At 40.8% G+C, this 23,233-nt stretch overlaps 1 protein-coding gene across 3 annotated transcripts in view; it reads right to left on the bottom strand.

Moving 5' to 3' along the window:
- Positions 1-23,233, bottom strand: part of CCDC85C (coiled-coil domain containing 85C) — a 116,918-nt gene that overhangs the window by 29,378 nt on the left and 64,307 nt on the right. For all 3 annotated transcript variants that reach the window (XM_085317468.1, XM_085317466.1, XM_085317467.1), the window contains exons 2-3: positions 18,120-18,196; positions 253-357 (exon numbers count right to left, since the gene is read on the bottom strand). In XM_085317468.1, the coding sequence (XP_085173594.1) occupies positions 253-357; positions 18,120-18,196 (182 nt within the window). The remainder of the gene's footprint in view (positions 1-252; positions 358-18,119; positions 18,197-23,233) is intronic.

Genomic DNA, 23,233 nt, shown 5'->3' with positions numbered 1-23,233 from the left:
CTGAAAAACCTGAGCAGGGAAATTAATGATCTAAAGATTTCACAGGTAAAGATCAGTATTTCTCCCCATTCTCTAAAGAGCTATAAATTCTTTGTTGGGTTTATTTTCTTAAGTAGGCCCACCATTTTACACATTGATTTCAGGGCCAAAACTTCAGCTGCGAAAGCTGCAGGCCCTCCAGGCAGGCCCGATGTCTAGGAAACCTATGGCTCTTTTCTGTATTGGCACACAGGGTAAGCAAACAGCTCTTACGTTTTGCATGGCATCTTGATACTGCGGCAGTGACGACAGCTGTGACTCAGAGTGGTACGGGGATAACCCTTTTCTGAGAGTCCTCAAATCCCCAGTGCTGGACTGCTGCAAAGACAAAGACAGAAAATAAGACAGTCCATATTAACAAGAAGGAGGAAAGTTGTGCCCGTTCTGCTTAAAACACTGTATTAGCTTTCCCCATGACCACTTCTGTACTGTGGTCTGTTCCCATAACAACTTCCCCCTGCAACAGCAGTTAAAGTGGCCATTGTATTAAAATGCTTTTCCCGTCCTTAACATCTGGAAAAAAGATTTGCAAGTAGTTGGAGATGAAACTGTCAAGATCTACTCCATTAAATGATACGCTGAGAAGGCATTTTTATTTTACCAAAGGTCATACAAGTCAGTTAAAAACATTTGTTAAGATGTAAATGATAACATTATTTTCAGACTCCAGATAAAAGTAAAATCAGTGAAAGAAAACCACCAGGAGACATTTTCTAGATCTTCTTTTTAAATCAGTGTTGGCTATTCCAATCACAGGCATGTGGAAAGAAGTAAGCATTTGTAAACACTGCTACTGTCATTCACTTAAACTTGCAAAATGTTTGTGAAAGTAACAGTTTCTTGTTGGCTTATATATTTTCATCCACCCACATGTTCTAAACCAATCATATAGACAAACTGTAATCTATACAACTCTGCAAACCATATGGATAAATGTAATCAATTGTCTGCAAGCAAAGGAACGAACACAACCACGTTGGTCACTGAGTATTACCAGAGGGCTGAATAACCCTCTCAGGAGAAAGTTTCTGCCTTGTGTTATTAGTTCTCTTACTCTGTGATTCTGAAACAGTGTTAGAATCAGAAGCGTTTTTCATTTGTAGTAGTACACTCATAAAAAGCCAATATATATGTAGCCAAAATCAAGGATCATGGGGAAGAATTATATCTTTTTATTACCAATAAACATGCTCATTAACTTTACATATTTTAAGAAGATCAAGCAATGCACTGTATTCTACTTTAAAACTATAAAATCATGACCTTTTAGATATTTATCCTCCACTGAGACTTCTGACTTGCATTCGCTGCAGAAATGATGTTTTCCACTTCAGAAGAACCAAAGAAAAACCACTGCTACAATAAAATTTAATGGAATGCCTCATACACCAGTTCAACTGTATGTAAAAAAAAACCCTCAGTAACCTCAAAGGCCTGACCAAAACCAAGACCTTTAGAGACTGTGGCTGTTGCACAGATCTGTGGAAATGTGGGAACTTCATTTCCATCTCTTGCTCCCATTTTACAGAGAAGAATTTGGTGCTCTCAGAGCAGATACATCATTTTCTATCAACATCGAGAACATTTTCTTGTAGCTACGTGGTCTGTTTAGGGTATCTTCGGTATCTTCCAAAATGTTGTATTCTTAGGAAATAACATCTAGTGTGATCCAGTGATCTCACAAACATTATAGCACACTCACCCTATCAACTTTCCTTTTACAAGCTGTGAAAAAAAATGGCCAGTTTTCAAGAAAGTCATCACAAGAAATGAATGCTAGTTCTGTATCACCTCATTTACTGGGAACTGTTCTTTTTCACATACAGTCAAGTGACATGGCATGATTTTAGCATATTGGATGGCTAAGTTTCCCTTGAATTTACAAGGTAGCATCAGAGAAGATTATGGCCTATGTTGCTTTTTCATTTCACACTGGAGAGTCAGACAAAAAGGTCTGAAGCAAGAGCTACATACCTCCTCCTGCAGTTAAAAAGTGGCCGGGTGCAAACCTGTGTTTCCTTCAACCTGCCCAGGAGGTAAACACTTTCAAAGGAGGGTTAGAAGTTTGCAAAGAAAAATGATGACTAGCCCTTTTAATTTACTGGCAGTGTGCCAGGCACATGATGTGTAGGGGGTTTTTGGTGGTTACATGGAAAGGATTTTGCCCTGGCTGGTTAACCTTCCACTGCCCTGCTGCATGCAAGCTGCAGCCTCTTCTTCACTTACTGCACAGGTACCGGGAGACAGCAACCTTTCGGAGAGGTCCCAGCACTACGCTATCCACTCCATTAGTTTGTCTGTTCAGGGGAAGATGCACCCTTCTCTCACATCTGTGATAAATGGGCACTTCCATGGGCAAGGGAAAATCGGAAGAAAACAGCACAGCAAAAATGCAAGGTTTTTGCTTTGTGCTGGAGACCCCAGATGTCATCAATGTCCTCTAGCTCTGCTCCAGAAGGAGGCATATGTCGTCTGGGAGTTTTGCAAACTGCACTGAGACATGTCAACATGCTACATTGCTATGGGGAAGCAGTGTAAGTTGTACTGGTAGAAAGTAAGAATACMTTGCCCACCAAAGAAATTAAGGCAGCCTCACCTAGGCCTGATCAGTATACAATATTGTAGAACTGCAGCTACAGATATGTTAGATAAAACTGATTTAACTGTTCTAGATTCCTGCTGGAGGAGGAGCCTGCATTAATCKCAATTTGATTTAAATTGTTTCAAGTTGTGTTGATAAATATACAGATATAGTCAAAACTTTGCTATAACAAGTGCTTATAATGGATTAGTTGAATTGTTTTCTTTTAAATAAATCCCATTTAAGACAGTGCATTTGTGTGTGAGAAGCTTCAGTTGTTTCAGTAATTGCTATTTATGAATCTGACCCAGTGCACTCAATTTGATGCAGAAGTTCCCACTGAGTTCAATGAACATCAAAACAAGCCCTTAATTAAAGAAAGAAAATGTTAAAAAAAAAAAGAAAAGAAAGAAAAATGAAAAAAAAAGGAAGGGGAAGGGAAAAACGAAAGGAAAAGGGGAGGCGAAGAGGAAGGGGAGAAGTAGGGGAGATCTTTCCAGAAAAGGGATGAGGTGCTTTAGTAGGGCACAGAGAAAAAGCCTCATCTGCTGTTATTTATGATACTTCTGCCTTGCAAATGACCAAAGAACCACTCTTCCCTACTACTGTCAGTAGAAAACCAGTCCCTTTCAGCGACCCCAAAAGTCTACTCCACCCACACCAGTTTTCCTTCTATAGTTTCCAGAATTTGTTTCAAAATTTAACTTTGTGCACTTGTTTTTTCTAACCTAACAATCACAGTTATGTACTATTTATTAAAAGTAAAGGTCTGATTTTTGCCATAGAAAGAGAACTGCTTTTTCTTCCTTTTTAAAATAGGAACAGTACAGTGACACATATTCATCAGATCTCCCTAAACATTTACACATTCACTGGGCTTTGCTATCAGTGTTAGAGCTAACCAGGAAAAGAAAGTGAATCCCTCATTAAAAAGCAATATGACTAATGATGCATCAGAATGAGTAGCCATTACTCCACTTAAATCTAAATTAAAAATCCTAGTATTTGCATTGTCAATTCACTCACAAAATGAAATCTCTTATTACCTTACCCAATTTTCATTACTGAGATGTAAGCGGATCCCAAATTGCTTTTTTAGGCAGAATGGCATTTAAAAGTACAATCACTGATCATCTCTGTTCATCATCACTGTTGAAGATTATTTCAATTAATGGGCAACATGTCTTTAATAAATTACTCTTCAGGTAAAATCATTTCACATTTCTAGAGTTTCATGGAATTTATCAGCAAAATAATTTTCACTTGATCTGAAACACAGAGGACATAGGAGAGTTTTAACTGATTTTTTCCTGGGAATGTTTTCTAAGGTGAAGTGCAGAGAGAGAAGGAGAGAGACAGAATGAGATGGAGACTGAGAGAGATCTGAGGAGACTCATATTTAAGTCTGCTTCAGAAGAAAAAAGAAAGTAGAGTAGAGTAGACTGGAGTGAAAAGAAGGGAGAGGGAGAGGAGAAGGAAAATAGAAAGAAGAAAGCATCTCCAAACTTTCACAACGGTACAGAAGTGGAAGATCTCACCCAGGTCTAATTCAGTTCCCTTACTTGTAGCATTACCTCCCTTGACAGACCAAAGAGCAGAGAAAACCTGCACACTCACCCCCTTCACCTTAAATAAAACTCTGTGCTACATGTTGCCAACACTGACAGTGCAGCAGCRGTCCCTCACACCCAGTAACTCTTTATCATCTGGCAATAACGATATGACATTATTCACTTCTGAATTTTTCAACAAGGCAGAACTCGAACTGACCTGAGAAGACACCGTGATTGGACCAAAGCTCAAGATCTTTGTCAGTCTCATTATGCAGGAAATGGACCTAAACATGTCCATCCCGAAAGGCAAAGGAGTTTTACCTACTCATATCAGCAAGAAAAGAACAGGACCAACAAATCAGATTYCAGTAAAAATGGACTGTAAACCCAACTTTCCGTCTTCTAGAAACACAAGTAATTTAACTGTTAACATGAGTGGAAAATGAAAAATATTTTCTATAAAAATAATCTATCTTTTAAAATATTTTATATACAAGTTAAGGTTTTAGCGCTTAACCAATTCTAACACTTGAATTGGAAAAAAAAAGCAAAAAAAAAAAGCAGACACTTGTATCTGTCAAAGTTTTCTATTCTGCTGGCAGGCAGAAGGAATGGTGGCCTCTGACTTTTTGACCTGATGTGCTGAGTGATTCAATTTGGAAATAACACAAATAACACAAGAAGATGGATGGTGTTTATGGTATTTTAAGGTCAAGGTACTACAAAGAAACATTTATTTTCCTTTCTGTTTCTGTCCAGTAAAGCTCGATCAGTGCTATGGCCATGTTGAAACAACTGTGAAGATAAAGTGTTGAAAACTTATAGACAAGTTAGACAAATTATCTTTTCTGTTATGACTTGGTGTTACTTCTGCTGGAAGGGAGAAAAGACAAGGATTTAATTCTTAAGCACTTTGATGGAACAAAATGGACCATTCTTAACAGAAGTTAAGCACAGAAAGACAGAAATTTACTTGACAGATATTTCCCAGTATTTATGAAAGAGATTAGCAAACCTACAGAACCCTTCCAATTAGCATTATGTTCTGAAGTAACAGAGGAAAATTAAAAAATGGTACTCTCAGCTTCCTGAAATTCACAAAGTAGCATTCAAAGCAGGGTTATATAAGTAGCCTTTGACTGAAAACACGGTTTTCTCCTCTGACGTAAGTTATAGCAGCTAAAGTCTGTACAGACGTAAAAAAAACAATTAATCACAAACGATCAGTTTGACTCGGTGCCCTATGGAAACATTAGAGCCCTTGCTGAGAGTAACAGCTTCACTTTCCCCACAGACTGCAGCGTCCCCTTGGAGCAACTGAGGTGTTCRACCACAGGCATCCACTGCAGGTGCTACTGGAGCATCCAGGACACCCGCGGAGGCTTAGCAGACAGGAGAGTCACATCCCACCGGTGCACGGCCGGAGGTCCCGAGGGACAGCCCAGGAGGCACCTGAGGACTGCACCTGAGCACTGGAGTTGCTCTTCTCGTCACCTTTCCAAAATTCATTTTTAACTTTCCGCATGGTGAAAGCTTCCTATCCTGATGCACATGCCATGCAGAACAAAATCAAGCACCAGTTTTCTGAAGGCCTGGATGCCTAGGAGGTATTTTCCAATGGCAATCGCTTTTTGTTTACCTCTGGGGAGTCTCTTTATAAAAAAATGTATATTGAACTAAGAGAGAAATCCACTATGCACCAGTCACTGAGATCAGACTTTCCGGAAGATTTGAGCTTTGAAGACTATGATCTGCTCCATTTTTCTACCACGCAGACCCCTGGCACTGAGTTCAAGAGTCAGCAGGTTACATGCCACACTGCTGTGGTAGGCCCATCACTTGAACCAAGACTTGGTGGCTTTTCTGCACAGCAGAGCCTGTTGTTACCACCTAAATCACAGTTATTTCCTTGAGCACATTGTTCAGCACAGATAGAGTCATCTGCAAGAGCAGGAGATACACAGGATTCTGAACCCAGCAGTCTAAAACACATTTTCAATGATACAAGGCTACCACTTAATTTTATTAACACCATTCCTGYTATTTGACATGATTTTAGAAGAAATTATGTATCTTAACATGAAATACAGCTAGATGGAAAGGAATACTGCAATCAACTCTATATTGCCAATAAAARATACCTTTATTAACACCCACTGAAAAGATTTTCTCTGGACAAATGAGCCACACCAACACCCAGCCCTTAGAGAAACAAGCAATTTCCATTTTTTTTAGTGGCTACTCTGTTGTCTACAAAACACAGGATTTCCTTTAGCTGTGATTAAAACACTGAAACTAGAGAAACTGGTTGTAAACAATATGGCATTGGCATCCTACCCTGATAATGTAAGCCCAGAAGGAACTTGTACAATTTGGGGAATTCTCTGTGTGAAAATATTTCATTCACTGAATTTTCTAGTTTCAATTCCTAAATCTCAGATATCAGATGGAAAACTCTGCTGTGGCCTTGGCTTTTGTTTATATGTTTTTGTGAGGAGAAGTAAAAAAGTTTTATCTCAGTTCACTAGATCAGGCTGTCTTCATGTTTATGGACTGTTATACTGCCCGTTACTTGAATTACTTCCCTGTTCCTGCAGTATAAATACTTAAAACCTACTGGCAATAATTTTCTGCATTGTAATTGTTCTAGTAATTGAAACTGCCTCAATTTTGACACTCAAGAACCCATTGTTTGCAACTGGGTAATTAAATGGAAGGTTTAGTCTAAAATCTTTTACCGTTATTCCAAACAACATGCTGGTCCTGCAGCAATTTAGCTAGAAGTATCAACTTCTTATGCACGCAAATGGTTTTGATTTGAARTCAGTCAAAACTCAGATTTTACTAACAAATGTCTTTTGCACAAATACAGAATAGAAATCAAAAATAATTAGAGGCATTTTTAATATATTCAGATGATTAAAAAATGGAAATTGCCAACATTAGCATGTGAAAGAGCAAGCAATCAGAGCCCCAAACAACCAGCACCAATATTAAAACGCAGTCCCTAGATCCAAAAAGCTGTTTGTGGATACATTAGCACTCTCTACCTTACTGAAATTTCGTGGCAAGCTGTTGCAGTCAGTCAGCTAGAAGGGAACAGAAGAACATTATACAATTGGAAACTTAATGGAAAAATGACATTTCATCACTTGGATAAATTTTATCTTTACTATAGACGATCAAAATAAGCTGGTCTGGCATGTAGCATTTGACAAGATAATGTTAATATCAACATTTGAACTTCTTTTTCCTATGTTAATGAATGAAGTCTTGCAGAACCTGTTATTCTCGCGTAAACATTAATACCTTACTACCTCRATTTTGTGCATGGTGACCCAAGATACAGTTGACTAAACTGAATCACCTCACTCTTCTTYGTAACTCCTTGTATTTTATGACAGCCTCTAAAGTCAATGGCACTATCAGACCATACTAGCCTGTAGGAATGATCTGGCCCAAGATTCGTTTAGCAATGCCAGCTGAGTAACTCTTCATTCACTGAGGTAAATCAGAGCAGAAACACATCTTAAATTACATGAACGGGATGCTCACTACGTCAGCAAGGACTTGGGAATTGAACATACTATTGCTGCCTCTCCTTCGTGGCTCTGAATAGAAAATAGGGCATGATATTTTGTGCCACACATCCAAGAGACTCAGCACAGAAAACACAACTCCGATGAACGACTGAGTGACCTCATCTGATCTGACAACGCTAACAGCTAATTGTATCTGCATTAAAACTGGACTCTCGCGGATGCATCGGACAAATACAATACGATGTGCCTACTTTCCACAGCTCTGGTACGGACACCACCGCAATAGACCCACGTTTCCCCGCACCTCACACTATAGCCCTTTCAGACACCCTTACGCTCAGGTGAACATCTCCTACCACAGAACTATGCGCAAAGGTTTCCTGTCTATCTCACCGATCAGTGTTTTAGGATCTCAGGCACTGGGAAGTTGAGGAATCTGCAATTTCACTCTGTGAAGCTAATTAATAATTGAATTAAGTTCAGTAATTGCAGTTATCGCTACAAGACACTTTCAAGTAAAAATAATCTCAGCGAAGTACACATCTGACTTTAAGTATATGTGAAGAATCCCATTAGCTTCGATAGGATTTATCAGCCATGCTGAAAATTACACACATGAGAGTGCAGTAAAAATCAAAAGTATTTGATTTTTAAGGATCCCTGCAAATGAGAAAAAGTTAAGGGATGAATTAAAACTATTTAATATCTTCTATGTCATGAAATARTACTAATGTGCTGTAAGAGGAGATATCAAATTGCTTTACATAGGCTCAYATCCCTGATGTACACAGAGAGAAACTGCTGGTGTACAGCTGGCCAGAGATCACTCCTCAGGCTAGCAGCAAAAGCCTTAAGCAAACCAAGGTCTACACCTAATCTCCTAGTTCCCGCTCCAGCGTTCAACCAGCAGGTCACAAGTACAACCTTAGTTAATTTTGTCAATAAGACGTCAAAAGCCACTTTCAGTTATTTATATGGAATTTAAAGTGATACGGCCTTGAGAACGAGCCCAGAGCCCTCACACAACAGTCAGCACAGAGAGCTTTAAGGATGTGTTYAGCTGGGTCTCAGCCACTGACAAACACAGCGAGGAAGAAACTCTCCCACCGCTCCGTATCTGTCAAAAGCATGGGAGACCTGAGCCACGACTGGAGATTTCAGAACTGCCTCTCCTCTGACCTTCGCCTCCTATCCGGAGTTGCACGCATAAAAATTGAAGGGACAAAGCAGCAGATTTCATCTGGTCATAATGGTGAAAATGGAAAGCTTACACTCTAGGAAAGGCTTGATAAATACCAGGAAACAGTCAGTAAGATGCTAAGCAGATTCTGCCATGTAAAACTACTGTTGGAAAAATATTTTTATTAGTAGCTCAGTGGGGTATAGGCAATAAAAGTAGTGCAAATTTCAAATTTCTCCATTCTCTGTAGTAACAGAKATAGAGAACTTTTAATTCATTGTTAACATTCAAGAATGGCTGTATTTTTTACCTCTTGTTTTAGACCAGCAGAGAAGGATCAACCTTGTAACTCATGGGACACTGAGATAATCAGCTCGAACCAAATCGCAGTGTACAATTATAATCACGCAATTGGCAGGCTTTGCTCAAGAGAGAATACGGGCTGAAGCAGCTGAGATCTAGACAGCGCAGTCTACAGCCCAAATAGAAATTCAACTCAATAGGTAACAAAGCCAAACAGAGCTACAACCACTAACATTCTGTATAGCCCGCATCTGGTCTGCAGCTCATATGTCTCGAGTTTGAGAGCGTCAGACTGATGGAGCGCATCCATGGCTCATTAGTCAGCATCAAAATCAGTCTCTTCATTAGCGATGCCAATAGAGAAGCTAAGGAATGCCGCCCCAATTCCACACGACAAGTAGACGTGGATCTGGCATTAACCACATGAATAAACTTATTGGACCATGTCCTGGAGTCACCTTTCCCTGTTTTCATCTTTCAACAGTACTCCAGTCAAGAAGGCCAAATGGGACCCTCACACCCACTATCACAAACTCAACTAAAGCAATGCAGCTGGGCTCCTCTCAAATCACTCTCCACGTCCGGTAAAGTGAGCGAGCTAGGAATGAGGAAGACAAAGGTCTGAATCCCCTTGTCATAAATCAGAAAAGATTCCCACGGGCTTTAACTAACACTGGGACCAAACTGGCTGAGGATATTGATGGCCTTCTCTCTCTTCTTCTGAACAATGCTCAAGGCAGGATGTAAACTCAGACCCTTGATGTCCTCAGGACCACTCTAGACTCACTGCTGAACCAAGACTTGAATAGGTAGGAAGAATCAGTTGGAGCCAGATTGATTTTGATACAATAGTTCGAATATTCTTTGAAAGTTTCCTACATTGATTTAGATGTACAGTTTGAGCTTTATGAAAAGCAAAACAAACCTGAAAATTTTGTTGCAAACATTGTTTTGGCTAAAGCCTCTGTTTTCCAGAAGCTCTGAAAGATTAACAACTATCCACACTTCCCCAAGTTGTCTTCAGATAGCAGGCACTGAATTTTTCTCAAGGTAGTCTTGGATTTGAACTTACTGTAAAAGTCTGTCTTCAAGCCTCTCTAGCTATTGCTTAGTTTCTCTCTGAATACATTTTTCAGTCCTTCTTAGATAGATTGATCACAAAGAAACTGTGCACTTTGAACTTATGCACATATTATAAAGACATTAAATATTGTCACTTTATAGCTTAATGTAACTGTAATTAACAGCTTTTTTCCTTGTCCTCATAAACAGAAAAAATGTGCCATCTATCAAAATTATTATAAAGTTGGTTAAGCACAGGATATGACTAATCCTGCATTTCACAGCCGGAGGTTAAACTGAGCCTCATTAAACCCAATGATCCTGCTCTCCCACAACAGAAGTAAATAGGGCACGAAGATCTGTGTGTGTGTGTGTTTGTGTATATGTATCTATGTCTTGTACTCATGCTCTTTCACACAGAAATTCAACTCCTGTTCTTCTAAAATTTTAAGTACAGTTGCAAAAGATCACATGATTATTTCACATTTATAAGATTCAACAAACAATTTATGTTTTTGTCTATCTTTTATTCGCCTTTTGGATTCAAAGCTTTTTGAATCATATTCCAAGTTTTTCTAGTAACATAATTTACGTGCATCAGGTGATATCTCATAAAATCACTTAATGCCACAGGTTACAATTMAAAAACTCACAGGACAGATGATAAAGCTTTCATTAAAAGTTGCAAAAGTTTGCTTCTGCCACTGATTCTGTTTTTTCAGAAGTGCCCCTATCCATGAATGGAAGGCAAATGTGAATAGAATATTTATTTTCACAGGTAGCAGTCCAAGAACCTGATGTCCAATGTCAACAGAATGAATTCCATTGTCTTAAACATTTTGAAAATATTTTGGATGAAAGCCTGAGATATCTTTGAATTGTTCTTGTAAAATTGTATACCTCTGACTTTGGAAAAAATTAAAAATATTTTATTCAATAAATACATATTGTTTATTTAAATCTCAAGTCCACTTACTTGGCAGCAAATTGGTCGTGTCAGTCAGCCTGGTCATTCTAATTCATGAAAGGGACTCAAATGAAACACACTCACAAAGAGACTGGTTTTCCATGCTGCCTTTTCATGAAGCTTCCCCTATGACAGCTGAGGAAGTTAGATTTGAGGGGATCCTGTCAAAATGTCTTGCATTTATGCATGTAATTAATGCAATGCAATTAGAAGCCTAAGTCAAATTTTGGAGAATGCAATAGAGGAAGTCTCATGAAAATGTGGTTCAGTGTGAGCTATACTGCAAAATCCATGGAATACTGCAGAAAGTCTCACTAACTTCAAATTAATCTCTGGCTGAGGTCCCAAATATGCATCTTCTTTTTGCTTAATTAAAGTCGATAAGCAGCTAAACATTTAAATGGTGTATAACAACAGTAATATAGCAACTTAGGGCATGTCCTCTTCAGTATTTTGAATTTAAATGGAAATGAATTGGAAACCTTTCTTGCCTGAGTCACACTCTGTTACAAAAAAACTCTATTCCCCTTATGAGGCTTTAAATTAAAGCAATTATATTTATCTTCCTCACATGCAAACAATAGGTAGACTTCGGGGAAATAAGACAGGTTTGTAATTTTGTTCCACTTGTGGTATACGCATGTGACACTCCTGGCACAACAGGACTACTGGGCTGCAATTCAAAGGCCCAAATGCTAAGACCTGATATCAACTCTGAGAGCTGAGAGGCAAATGCACAAGCAGGAACTGCTAATGGCTGACTTGGCACAGAAGTGACTAGTATTACAATAATAGAAGAAATTGCACTCAAACCGTCTTGCAGCCAGCCAACCCGTTGTGCGCAATTTTTTTTCTCCTCTAGCCTACCTTTTTCAGGAAAGATCAAACTCCCTGCTAAACTGCATTTACATCTTTGTTCATTGCAACATTAAAGATTCTCAGGTTCTCTTAAATCCAGGGGTCCATTTTTTCTCATTTTTAGAGCAATATGCTACCAAATGCCTGTTGAGTATCTGTTTGTGCCAAGCACATGTTTGCAGTAAGACGACTTTCAGCAGTCTGTAGATCACCTCACCAAGAACCCATAAGGAAGCTCCTAACTTGAAAACCTCAGCTCTGTCTTAATAGCAGCATTTACAGGTATTCTTTACTAACATTCTTCTATCTGTATAGCTTCAGCTTTACCAGAAGGCCTTTTAAATCAGAATTTGCATACCAATAAGAATAAGCACAGTTTCCAAAGTGGTTTGTTTGTTTGTTTGTTTGTTTAATGAAAAAAATCTTGTAGGGATACTCGAAATCCCAATCACCTAGTAGGCAGATGCTGAAGTGTTGTGAAGTGCTGRTAACTCTGAAGTGTATTTGGTGATTTAACTGAACACTCAAATGTTCCTGTTAACTCCCAAGGGCTGTCCCCTCTCTAGAGAAGAATTCTTCATCTTTCTGCTCTCCAAAAGGGGCCCTGAAAATTTCCTTAAAAGATATATCATGATTTCATTGTCAAACTTTGTTATCTCAGAATCTTGCTGCCTGTTCAACACATCTGCTCCGCTCAAATCTAGGCTTTTTGAACCAAAGGTGTGCAGCATGCTCTGGGCATCTCTGAGCAGCACAATTCCTCTGGTACATCTGTTCCAAAGGGGAAAAATAGACTAGGCTTAGCAGAGACTTCAAAAAAAAAAGAAGTCTTGTCAGCCAGCCTATGATACCCAGCACTTTAATACGAGAAGTGAGAAGAAGGTGATGAGTCCATGAATCCTTTAAACTTCAGCCTTATTTAAACGTGTCTAATGCTTGCCATTATACATAAAGATTTGAAAATGTGTAATATTGTGAACAATGGCCAGAAGTTTGTCACTGATATTATCTCTGAAATGTATGCATTATTAATAAAACTAACSAGAAATGGCTTTTGGAACTCCTGAAGCACTCCTGAAGACATGGGTTTCTCTAATTTTGAGAGAAAGGGGTGTTCCTACATATTCCTTTATAGTTAAAGGGGCAGTCTGAGATGACTTAAAGGGTCTACTTTTTACTTAGACACTTTCAGCTCAGAGGAAGAGAAAGCAAATGCAACCTCTCATCTCAGGTGTTACATTCCAATAATATGGAAAGTACCCTCTTCTGGTTATCTCATCGCAAAAGAAAGGTTAACCYCAACTTGACAGTGCATTCTCCACAATGGTATAGAGAAAAAACATCGTTTCTTCCATATCATGTGGGGTGGATTAAATCAATGCGTACAGTATAATTTAGTGTACTTGTTTCCCAGAGAATTTAAGACTATAAGTGATGCCTGTAAAGCCCTCCAAAGCCAACACCCAACATTCCTTAGAGCTTACGTTAGTGTTCTTTACACCTTGACTAAAACTTCAGAAAATAAAGTTGTCAATTAAGCCTACACACCAGAAACATATTTGGATTTCACCTCTCCTGTAACAGGAATTTGGAAACAAACCAAGGATTTACGCTGCACCTTGCTACATAAAAACCAGCCAACTACTGAGAGGTTGCAAGAATTCAGGCTGCTGTCTCTCCTCAGAAACTCAGCGTGTGCCTCTGCCCTTAGTTGGTCGTATGCTTAGAGGACAAAAGCCAATTACACTTGTGAGAGAGGCTGACACTGTCAACCCTAGGACTGTGAGGTCCCATCTGCACTGTGTCATCTTTGCCAATGTGGTTACACCATAGAAACCTATTAGCATAGATAAGCATGCACTGACAGACATTATTTGATAGCATCAATCGCTTACAGCATCTCTCTAAAACAATACAAACTAGGGCAACAAAAGCTGTGTTTTGTCAGAATTGCTACCAGGGATTTTGCCAGCCCAGCGATGTCATCCAAGAGCATGACTTTCTAGATAACACTGCCACGCTGGCAAAACAATATAGTACAAATCTGAGTCAAAGGAAGGTATTAAAGCAGGAGCAGCGTCTCCTCAGAAGAGAGGATGCAAACAGCAATGATTATTGACAGGTTAGGAAAGGCCAAAGGAGCTCAGTTCCCAACTGGAAATAAACAGTTTCTACACTAACTGCTTGCCTTACAGCATCTCCAAACCTAATGCTGGAAAGAGATGCTAATTCTGGTGAGTGGAGACTATGCTGAGGTGGATGTATGGAAGGAAAGAAATGATCCTAATAGGAAAAAGAAGGCAAAACCAAGAAATCCATATAGGGCTGGCATAAATAACATCCATTTCTCCATTTGCTTTCATCTCACTCTAAAGTGTGGCTCATGGGATGGTAGCTCTTGATCCAACAGGGAAAAGCTCTTTCCATTAATCTGTTCAAATGAGTCACCAGTAAAAGAGAAGCACGAATCACAGCACACTCGCCCTGCTGGCAGCATGTACAGCGCAAAGCAGCAGCCCCAGCAYGACTGGCACACTCTTGCCTCTCCCACTGAGCATTTGTTTCAATGTACTCAAAGAAAAAGGAGATGTCAGGATGCACATTTAGAAGTGCACATTTAGGAGCCTTGCATTAACTTAATTTTGTGCCTGAAGGTGGCACAAGGGCACTCATCACGTCTCAGCATAGCCTCACATCCCAGACACACAAAGATAAAGGAACAAATCTTGCTCAGGATGCACTAGCTAGCAAAGGGGCATTGTGTCACTGGCCACTGTAATATAAATCCTCCTATAAAGCTTGCAGTATCATTTGCAGCACCAGTCTTCTCAGGTTTCTCGGGATGAAGCGCTATTTCAGCTCTGTTTAGCACTTGGAAAGAAGCCAGGAAGACTTCCATAACCACCTCTGATTTGTTAATCCCTTAATGCACAGGCACTGTTTGTTACTTAGGACGTCAGGTTTCATCGCTCCTCAGCACTGTGGTGATAGAACTTCTTGACATTAGGCTGCAAATATTATTGCAATGTCAATACACCCAGGGAGAAAGCCAAGCTGAGCTAAAATGTGACTTTGGTGTTGACAAGCAAGTTTGGCATTGTGGAGTACATGCTGCCAGGATTACCTGGAAACTTTAAAAACRGTAGAAAGTTATCTAGGATCCTTTTTGACTAGCATCTCTTCCAGACATAAACATGGTAAGAGCTAAACACTTTCCAATGAAATGAAGTAAGAAAGAATGCAGTAAGTGGATTATACTTTTTCAGGAAAGTACCAGGGACAAAGTGTACGTAGATGTTGGTATCTGTACATACAAAGATTTTCCTTATCTTGCTCCTACCTTTTGCTATAGATTGTGGACTCCAGTAGAAAACGAGCTTAAATTTGATAAGCTTTATACTGAGTGTTAAAAGAGGAACTTTCCAAAACTAGGTTTGTAGGATCACAAATCTGGAGGAGATGCCTGTACTCCTAGCACCCAAAGAGTGGCAGCTTCAGCATTTCTTGTGTTAGCCTAAACAGCTAAGTGCTTCTGGTAAAAAAAAGGCACTTCATAAGCACAATCGAAAGTGGGTTGGATTCTGGTATTTTTGGAGAGTCGTTAAGACATCACATAGGGACTGACAGAACATCGGCATCTGCCTGGAGTCAGTGGCTAGTGCTGCTAAGAAGGTTGCTGACCCTCTCCAGAGGACAGAGCTACTTTAGGATCATTTCTCTCCTTCCTGAATCTGAACTTTTGTAGTAACACAACCTGGAAAGTGTGGATAATTGAAAGCAGTTTGTGAGCTCTTAGGAAAACGCATGGTCTTCTCACCCGCGACAAAATGAAGGCAGAAGGTCCGACAGGCAGGGCTGCTTCAGGCAATGAGGAGCCCAATTCCCTGCCCCAGGGTGAACCCTGAGCAGGCGATTTGAGGGTAGACTGTCCATGTTGGCAGAGTGACTGCATCATGATCATTTCCCTCTCCTCCAGCTGAAGCGAGCAAAGTTTTCAGCTAAGAGCTTTACTTTTCAACCTTCATCAGCCAGCAAGTGACTGCCTGGGCTGGTAGCAACAGAGACTGACATCCACCCACCCCAGAAGAGCAGGACTTGAAGGGTTGGGTTTTTTCTTGTATTTTGCTAACTCAGAGACAAACACATTGAAAAGGAGGACGGTGTCTTCAGCTCCAGCCCTGCACGAGGCTTATGCACACTAAGAAAAACTGGCCTTTACCTGGAAGCCTCATGCTAATGACTGCAATGTGTCTGGGCATCTTTTTAGTCTGCCTACTTTTCACCCATGAATTACCGATCACTTTTTCCACCTCGYAGAGGCAGACCCAAGCGAGCAAAGCACTCGCTGCTACATGGCTCGCAAATGGCAGGACGAAGTCAGGCCAAGGGCATATTGAGCAGGGAGCCRGTTCCCAAATCCATGCGAGTCTCCTAGCAACTGGCCACCCTGCGCAGCAGAGCCCATCTGTTTATCAATATTTCCAATGAAACCGTCTCGAGGTTTAAACTGCCACCAGCTAATTTATGGGCTGGGAGAAAAAGAGAGAGAGTTAAAATTAAATTAGGAATTGATTAATACTTGACGCCACTTGGTAGCTGTTTGAGTTGAGCGCCTTTTGGGGGTTTTAACTCTTTGGTGTTCTATGAGTTGTGTTTTATGACTAACAAGCCCACTCAAAACTTGAGGTAATTTTTAAAAAGCTCCCAGTTGGGTCAGAAGGTGGAGTTCAGTTAAAAGAAAGGTTTAATAAATTATTTTATTGAAAGTCCAGTAAGCATATAGCCTTCTCATCAATTTTACTTTTTTAAAGGAATGCTTTAGAAATAAAATGGAAGAAACAAGAAGTGATACTGGACAACTCTATTTTCAGACTCAGTGAAATGAAAAGAATAGCATAATATAATTTCGGGAAAAAAGTGCATTTTTTTTTTTTTTTAAGAATTTAGGAATTGTTTTACTCTCTTATTGCTGGAAAGAACTTGTAACAAAATGATTCTGAAACTCAGCACTTGAAGCAAGAATCAAAGTTCAGATAAAGAGAAAGTTAAAAATGCCAGGGAGAAAGAACAGTATAATAGTGAAAAGACGCAGAGAACAAGAGAAAGGGTAGCTCTTCTGATGGTTTAAATGGACAGAGTTTCATTGATTTCAGCAAAGCTGCCCCTGTTTACAGCAAGCACTTTGTTTTATGTGGGATCCTGAGGATATACCAGACAGGATGGTTGCTTTCTTACCCACCACTTGACATTCCTGTATATAGATAGGTAAGCACAACAAATGATCAAAAGCCCAGTGGCACGTAGAGCAGACTTTGAAGGACAGATGCAAGCAAAAAGTGTCAGTTTTGAAAAGGTCTGTTCTAAGCAAGATCACAAATAAAATCTAGGAGCCAGCACTGCACAAAACTATTCCCAAGGCTGTCCCTTTACTACAGTCTCATCATTCGACAACATGAAAGAAAATGCAAATGGGCAAGCAAGACAAAATCCTAGAGCAAGGACACAGGCAGCGTTGGACTGTACCACCCTCACTGAGCAACAGCAGTTGCTCACCAAAGAGTTGTGCACAGACACATGGATGCAGACACACTGCACACACTCTCGCTCCTCTACACATGTCTCCTTCTGCGGGCACAAGCCCTCCTCCCTCCAGCTCCTGCCCCCCGGGAGCAGACATTTTTTGGCTCACCACTTCAGCAACAGCAGCACCCATCCTTTGTGCACATCAATGCACATTTCCATCTTTGCCTCGCTCCCAAACACACATGAACATGGACCCTAACAGGGAGTTGACTGTTTATTTTTTTCTACATGCAATTTTGAGGCAGCATTACTCTAAGAAGTGTGTAAGAAAACACAGCCCAGTTCGATCAGCAGCGTTTGACATGAAGGCCCGTTGTGCTCTCACCCTCTCGAGAAGTCCACTGAAGCCCTWGTGAATTCAAGTGGGCAGAAAGACACACTATGTGGAAATAGGGGAACAGAGMCTAAGGCCACATTAATATCTATTTGACAAAAGACAAAAAAAAMCTACCTGAGAGAGAAGCTTGTTGTCATCCTCCAGCAGTTTCACTTTTGTTTCAAGTTGCCTGATATAGTTGGAAGACGAATCTTTAGGAAAAAGAGAAAAAATATGTTTAAGCTTCATGTTTTATAGATTTGTACTGTCAGACAGCGATACATTTTGCCACTCTGCAGAAGAGGAGATAGGGAAAGAGCTAATTACTACAAATTCAAGTCTAAAGGGTGGGGAGGGGATTCTGCCAAAAGCTTTTGCACTAAGGAGCTGAAATTCAGTAGCAGCAGTATTTTCTATGAATTCATACCAGCCCTACTCAGTCAGGGGGGGGGGGGGGAAGAGAAAAGGAAAGCGAAGTTGCAATGCTCTGTTCCTTTTTTTTTTTTTTTTTTTAATTAAAGTAGTTTCTGAAGCTTGAAAGACATTCATATTCACCTAAAACACAGCAAAATACTCAACAACAGAAGATATTTCCTTTTAGGTTCAAATAAACTACCCTCTCCCCTTCACTTTCAAACACAGCTGACAAACTCCTAGAGCTAAGCATGGTTCTACAAAGAGGTCACGGTCAGAACTCCCACCACCACGAAAGAGGGAATGAAGTACACAGACAGACCACGAAGCTGAAGCACACACACAGACTGACGTATTACAACACAACCACCTATCAATGAGGCCTGCTTTTTTTCTAGAGGAAGTATGCAACACTAGACAGCAAAATACTGGGGCAATAAAATACTGTATGACCTCACATAAAATGATAATATTCAACTTGAAGTAATTTAACGGCCAGTTTACCACTGCAATAAGATAGCAACGCCAGATAGGGAGACCTAGTAGAGAAGATATCCTGCCAGAGAGCTCTGTGGGTGGCTCATCACTGTCCAAAACATCTGGATTTTGTTTCGAAATATGCTTTGAAGCAACACATTTGCAAATGTCACAAGGAAGAAATTAAAAGGAACCTGGGAAAACCTTTTAACCATCTTCATCATAGTTTAACGGTTTGCAATAGCTCCTTCCATCCATCAGTATGTTTTTAAAATGTCTTTTCCACTTGTAGTTTTGGTAGTGGACTCTGTGAATTGTTTCAGGAGGGGGAGAAGAGGAAGCTTTGCAGCTAAAGCATATGAAAAAACCTGAGCAACTTCTGCACTGCCAAAAGCACTTCATATAATGGAGTTACATTTTACTGCATTTTATTTATTATGGAATGGCTGCAAAGCCATTATTCAACCACAGGACTTCACACTGAAACCAAGCATTACACAACTGCATTCATACCAGTGTGCATTGCTGATACCCAGCATCGGTCAGGATTAGCCCGTTATGGTTAGCAGACAACGTTAGCTAAGTTTTCACRCACACACACAATCACATGCACATATGCATATAAGCATTACTTGGAAGGTTTAAGTTGGCACTGTGCTAAACAGCTTATCATTCCCTTTGCCAGCACCTGCCAAACACCCTCAGCACAACCCTGACTTCTGTTCCTTGGATAGTCTTTGGGCAGTTCTGCAGAAGAGCTAGCATGCAAGCTACAGCTAACCACTTCTAGTGCTTTCACCATTCAAGAGAAAAATTGGAATATGCCCAAAAAAAAGTGCTACTATAGACAAGTGCCAAGTTGCACATAAAGGAACAGCAGGACATATTAGAGTCAAATGCCCATCTGAAGGACAAACACTGCAAATGAAACACATGCACTATTTTTGTTTTGATTGTGCTTTCTGCAAAACCAGTAAATCCAAATAAATCCTCATAAGAAAGGATAAGGAGATGCTGTAGGAAACTATGTAAGTTCCGTGAACAGTTTAAGTGGTCATAAGGTTCACAACAGTATCATCTCCAGCTGCAGAGATCACAAACTCTGTCCGTCCACAACAACTCAAACACGGGAGAAGTCTGCGGAGCAGAGGAAAAGAAGGCAAAAGTAGTAAGTTATATGATCAATCCATAGCACCTTCCCAGCTGAGACTTCATGCCAACAATGTCATGAATTTTGTCATGCATATAAAAATGCATAGAGCAGAATGCTACAGAAGATCTATGCTTAAGTCAGCAAGATTTCAGCGTAGGCTTAAACAACTTGCTGAATTAGTAATGAATCTCTCCTCCATCCCGGTAATAGGGGAATTTCAGAGTCTTAAAGACAAAGCCGGGAGGACCATGGATCATTTAGTCTGACCTCGTCTGCATCCCAGGCCACTACATTTATTGACTTACCCCTAAATTCAATCTAGTAATATCCATTTGGCTAAATACAGTTCCCAGAAGAGTCTCCAGATCAGTCTGAAGACATCCACTGACTTCATCTTTTCCACTGCTCTGCTATGGAAAGCGCCTCCACCTGTAGAGTCGGCTGCATAAGGTTGTCCCTCCATCCGCCTGGCAGCTGCACAGGGTAACAGCACGCTCCCAGTGCAGCATGGAGGGGAGTGCCTAAAAACAATGAATCAAATGATCCAGACACACTGGTTCCTGGGTTTTATCTCAAAGTTTCAGGGCAATCGGAGTAGCTTCAATGAAGGATTCAAATTGCCATCAAAGGACAGGCTTTATCTATGTCTGCCTGGAAATCAAGAGATATGCCACTGAACTGAAGACAGTCTGTCCATGCATTAATTACACAGCCATGCATACATGAAAAAGCATAAAAAACACTACATAAAGCTAACGAAGATCCGTATGTGTTGCCAGGTCACACATGGGCTCCACTGCAACCACAGCATTAGTAAGCCTTTGCCTGTTAGCAAACCCAGCCTGTTTCCCAGTGGCAGGCCCTCTGCTCCACAGAGAGCTCCAAGCTCTCAATGGTCCTGTCCCTTCACACTGCTTACGTGGTACATGAGCCATCACACTACCTTGTGAAACAGAAAGCATGACTGCCTCAAGAAAGAAAGAAATGAGGAGAGAATTATGAATTTCCTCGCTTTGTTTTTATGCCCCGTGTAAAAGAAAGAGTATTCCTTCRGCACATCCTGAGGGCAACCTCTGTCTCTCCAGGAGCCAGGGCACACCATGGCCTACTCCAGCCACAAAGCCTTTTCTGAGATCTGCTGGAGTTCTTCAAACAGCACTGTTCAACCCCGAACCACATCCCACATCTGACCTCAGCCACAGAACACCCCATAGCAACATAACACATGAGAGAAGAGAAAAAGAGAAAGCGAACAAATTTTGCCAGCTGAAAGTGCTCCATCTCAGGCAAAGCCTGAGAAACACTGTTCAGAGCTGTCAGCATCCTCACTACACCTTCAGAGACGAATCACCACCATCTTCTGGAGCTGTCTGGGAGGAGGTAGGTGCCAGATGAGCAGTTTGCATCTTGATCTCAGGTTTAAAAGATCCCATAACTCTTGTGACAGCAGGCAGTAACACTCCAGGACTGAGTAGCAAAGCCCTAGGCTGAGGCTCTCCCACATTAGATCAAGAAACACATTCCCAACATTTTTCTGCCTCTGACCTTCCTCTTATCAGTGAATTTTCCTCCTCCCCTGCCTCCCCTAAAGCCGTGGCTGGAAGAAAGGCCTGGGTGACCCACCCAGGAGACGGTACTGAGCAGGAATGTGGATGGCTCAGACCCCCTCGTCGCATTCATTAGAAATTAAACAAATGATCTCCATCACCTTATCAAAGTCTGCCTTCAGTCATGAAGAATGCTTAACCTTCACTCCAAAACCACATTCTTCTCTGTGGTGTGAGAGGCTCTCCAGATCCTGAGCATTACGGCATACCAACAGCGCACCCTAGGCCAGACCGTCAGCCAATATAGCAACGTGGCACTGACTTCAAATCCATGTACCCCTACCTCGGTAGGTATTGACAAAGGTCTCATACATTATTCTGCCCTTGGCAGACAGCTAACTCAATAGGCTAAGTGGAAGCGCAGCATGCTGAAGAGAAGGGTATAGTATCACAGAGGCAGACCAGGAGAGTGGCTAAGGACACAGTGGGATATGCTTTTTGGCAGGTATTTGGGCCAGGCAGGAACTCAGTCCCTCCCAGGATGACCCTCAGGCAAACATGCTCTTCAGGTTGCTCCTAGGAGCCTCAGAAAAACACTGCATGAGCAGCATTTGTCTTACAGGGCCAGATGGCACCAAATGGAAGGAATTTCCCCTCAAAATGTTGCGCCTCCCACCCTTCCCATTACACACGTCAAACTCGGCGCTAGCTCGTCATCACGCTTGGAGCACCTTCCAGCAGCAAAAAGTCTTTTCAAGCAGCTACCATAACCCAACTGTCTCCATCCACAGGGCTACTTCCATTTGTGGTTAAAATGAAAGAAAACGCTTCTGCTTGAGTAGGATGAAGAATGGATGCTTTCCTGCCCTGGTAGCCTGTCTCCCGGCAAGCATGTGCTGGGAGGGCTGAGGCCCCCTCTAGGTTGCCTCCACATGCCTGGCCCCAGCAACGACGCAAGCGGACAGCCAGCTCAGCAAGAGCTGATGTAACAGCACGACTAATAAAAACTGAAGAAGTGAGTGTTGTAATTAGCCATCACTCACTTGTACAATTTAAATGCTTCAAGCTAAATTGTTTGCAGAGCTGTAAAATCTGAAGTYCTATTTCTTTATAAAGCCTTTGAAAAACTAATTGGATGTAGTTCCTAACATTATCTCCGTGAGAGGAAAAAGAGTTGCATTCCAACCTGTGAAGGAGCATTACCGTTATTACCCACCCTCCTGAAGATTTACTATCTTAAAAAATATACTCCATCTGGAATCGGGTGTAATTCAACTTTGATGTAATCTAGCTGAGTAACTTTTCTCCACATAGATAAACCACTTAATACTCATTACAGCTAAATTGAGGCAAGACAAATCACTCTACCTTRTTTTAACTAAATGGCCTTTGAGGGAGCAGGGAAGTGCCTGGCTCTTGATGCTTTTTTAAAACATAAATTAGAAACTGTTTTAACAATCAAAACAATCTCTCAGCCTGTGGAGCACTGAACAATGTCATTTTAAATGACACTTGGAGACACTGGAACCTTTCTAATCCTCATCTGAGATTTCAAAGGGACCTGTCTGATAAGTAAATAAGATCCATTATACATTCATTTTGTTGGTAACGAAAGAAATGGTTGTATTTCCTTGTATGCAGTTTTTCAAAACCAAGAG

This window comes from Rhea americana, unplaced genomic scaffold (genome assembly GCF_003343005.1).
Source record: "Rhea americana isolate MKP2758 unplaced genomic scaffold, rheAme1 scaffold_5, whole genome shotgun sequence".
Lineage (NCBI taxonomy): Eukaryota > Metazoa > Chordata > Aves > Rheiformes > Rheidae > Rhea > Rhea americana.
Note: the sequence above shows the minus strand (reverse complement) of the source record. Positions and strands in the feature narration are given on the sequence as shown.